We start from the raw sequence: 1,832 nt of genomic DNA on the forward strand, positions 1-1,832 counted from the left end.
AAAAAAAATCTGAAGTTAATTTAGTATGTACGTACAATACATATTTACCATGTCACAACATATTCTGATAAATTACTGCAAGAAATGGAAGGTATCGGGAACCTTTTTGGCAACACCTGATAACATGACTGCTAAGATCGAAATGCAATTATTGTATGGTTTGCTCCCCTTTTCTTCTAGGGATCCAGAAGGGGGTTGCTTACGTTTAGCACTCGAACACATTCTCACTGTAAGGAACTATCTAACAGACAGTGATATCTGAAATCATGATCGATATATCTCTAATGTACGCTCGCTCTGTTTCTGTCAAGCATTGCTAAGCAAAGTTGCGCTATTCTTTTGCCATATGGCAAGCTTGGCCTGTAAGGTCCAACTCCTACTTCAATTCTACACACACGCAGAGACTAGTTTTGTTCTCTCCTCAGTGTCATTATCTTCCTCTTATATTCTTACTACTTTTCAGGAAGAGATGGTACATGTGTCATTATCTTCCTCTTATATTCTTACTACTTTTCAGGAAGAGATGGTACATGCACAGGAAAGCAGAGCCGGAGGGAAATTTTCGACGTCGTATTACCAGCCACACCTCTTAATTGTACAACAAGCGTGTGCGACAGATAGTCAAACAGTAGTCTGACTGAATGATATACATGACATGGAATCGAAGACATAAAATGATACTAGGAGATGTCCCCTTTAAATTCCTTTCGTTTGTAAACAAGCTTGTGCACCGGTCAAATACTAGACTAGAATGAACGAAACATCACAACCCCACCAACGTCTCAAACATTCTAACTGATCCAAGTTCTATACAGATTAAAATCAAGAAAGCGACATGACAATGACATGCTCAGTGCATGACGACGGTGTCAAAGCAATTGAGGCCGTCGAACGCGAGCTCGAACCCAGCACGCCGCTGCGCCATCTGCTTGCCAGTGAAGAAACCCTGCCCCTTCTCAGCGTCCGGCTTGATAGCCACCAACGGCTTCGTCGCGTCACCACCACCTGAGACCAGCCTTTTGACCGTGCCGGCGGTGAGCACCGACGTGCCGTAGCCGTCCAGCGGTGCCTCGCAGAAGACGAGCGCCGTGAAGAACCTCTCCATAGCCATGGATCCTCTACTGACGGATGCTTGAATCAGGCAGTCTGGAAAGAAGGATTCCTTGCTGCTGCTGCTCCTCGAGCGAAGGAGGAGATTCTTGTTTGCTTAGTGATCGAGCTAGACGTGGGGGTGGGGATTTTATAGGGTCACCCCGTGCGTGCCGGTCTCCGGTTGGAATTCGGAGGGCACGCGGAAGCAGAGTACGCACGAGCCGGAGTCTAGAGGATTGCGACCGTGCCGTGTGGGGTTGGATTAGATGGAGTCTACTCTGTCTCCATGCCTGCGCGTGCGGACCAGGACACCCGGGTTTGACCTCATCCGATCCGTAGCGTGACGTGAGGTTGAGAAGCACATCACCGTTGGATTAGATATTCCTTTGCTGATGTATACTGACTTTTCGGTCAAATCATATTGTCTCGGCTTTGAATTTTGTGGTGATACAAGATTCGGACTTCAACCTCGAAGGGGGTAGGTGTCGCGGAATCCGTTAGTGTCCAATCTCTAAACCCTGCGCAAGTGGGAGCTACATGCATAGGCCTGTCTTTTCTATAAAAAAAAGGTTACCTTGGACTCTGCATAAAAACTGATGCATACAGTCATCTTTATTAAATTATTACTCAACAGAGTGACAAAATAAATAAATAGATCAACCCAAGGCCACCTTCTAGGAAAACCAAGTTGACACACCTACAAGTACTAAATGACCGTCTCAACGGACTTCATCTAATCC

General features: G+C 46.1%; 1 protein-coding gene across 1 annotated transcript; it reads right to left on the bottom strand.

Annotated features, from left to right (window-relative positions):
• Nucleotides 1-663: 663 nt before the first annotated feature.
• LOC119343409 lies at nt 664-1,222 on the bottom strand. The gene has a single exon (XM_037614367.1). The coding sequence runs from the start codon at nt 1,109-1,111 to the stop codon at nt 851-853; it is 261 nt and encodes an 86-aa protein (XP_037470264.1). The 5' UTR covers nt 1,112-1,222; the 3' UTR covers nt 664-850.
• Nucleotides 1,223-1,832: the final 610 nt, after the last annotated feature.

The sequence above is a fragment of the Triticum dicoccoides genome, unplaced genomic scaffold, assembly GCF_002162155.2.
Source record: "Triticum dicoccoides isolate Atlit2015 ecotype Zavitan unplaced genomic scaffold, WEW_v2.0 scaffold126463, whole genome shotgun sequence".
In the NCBI taxonomy this organism is placed as follows: Eukaryota; Viridiplantae; Streptophyta; class Magnoliopsida; order Poales; family Poaceae; genus Triticum; species Triticum dicoccoides.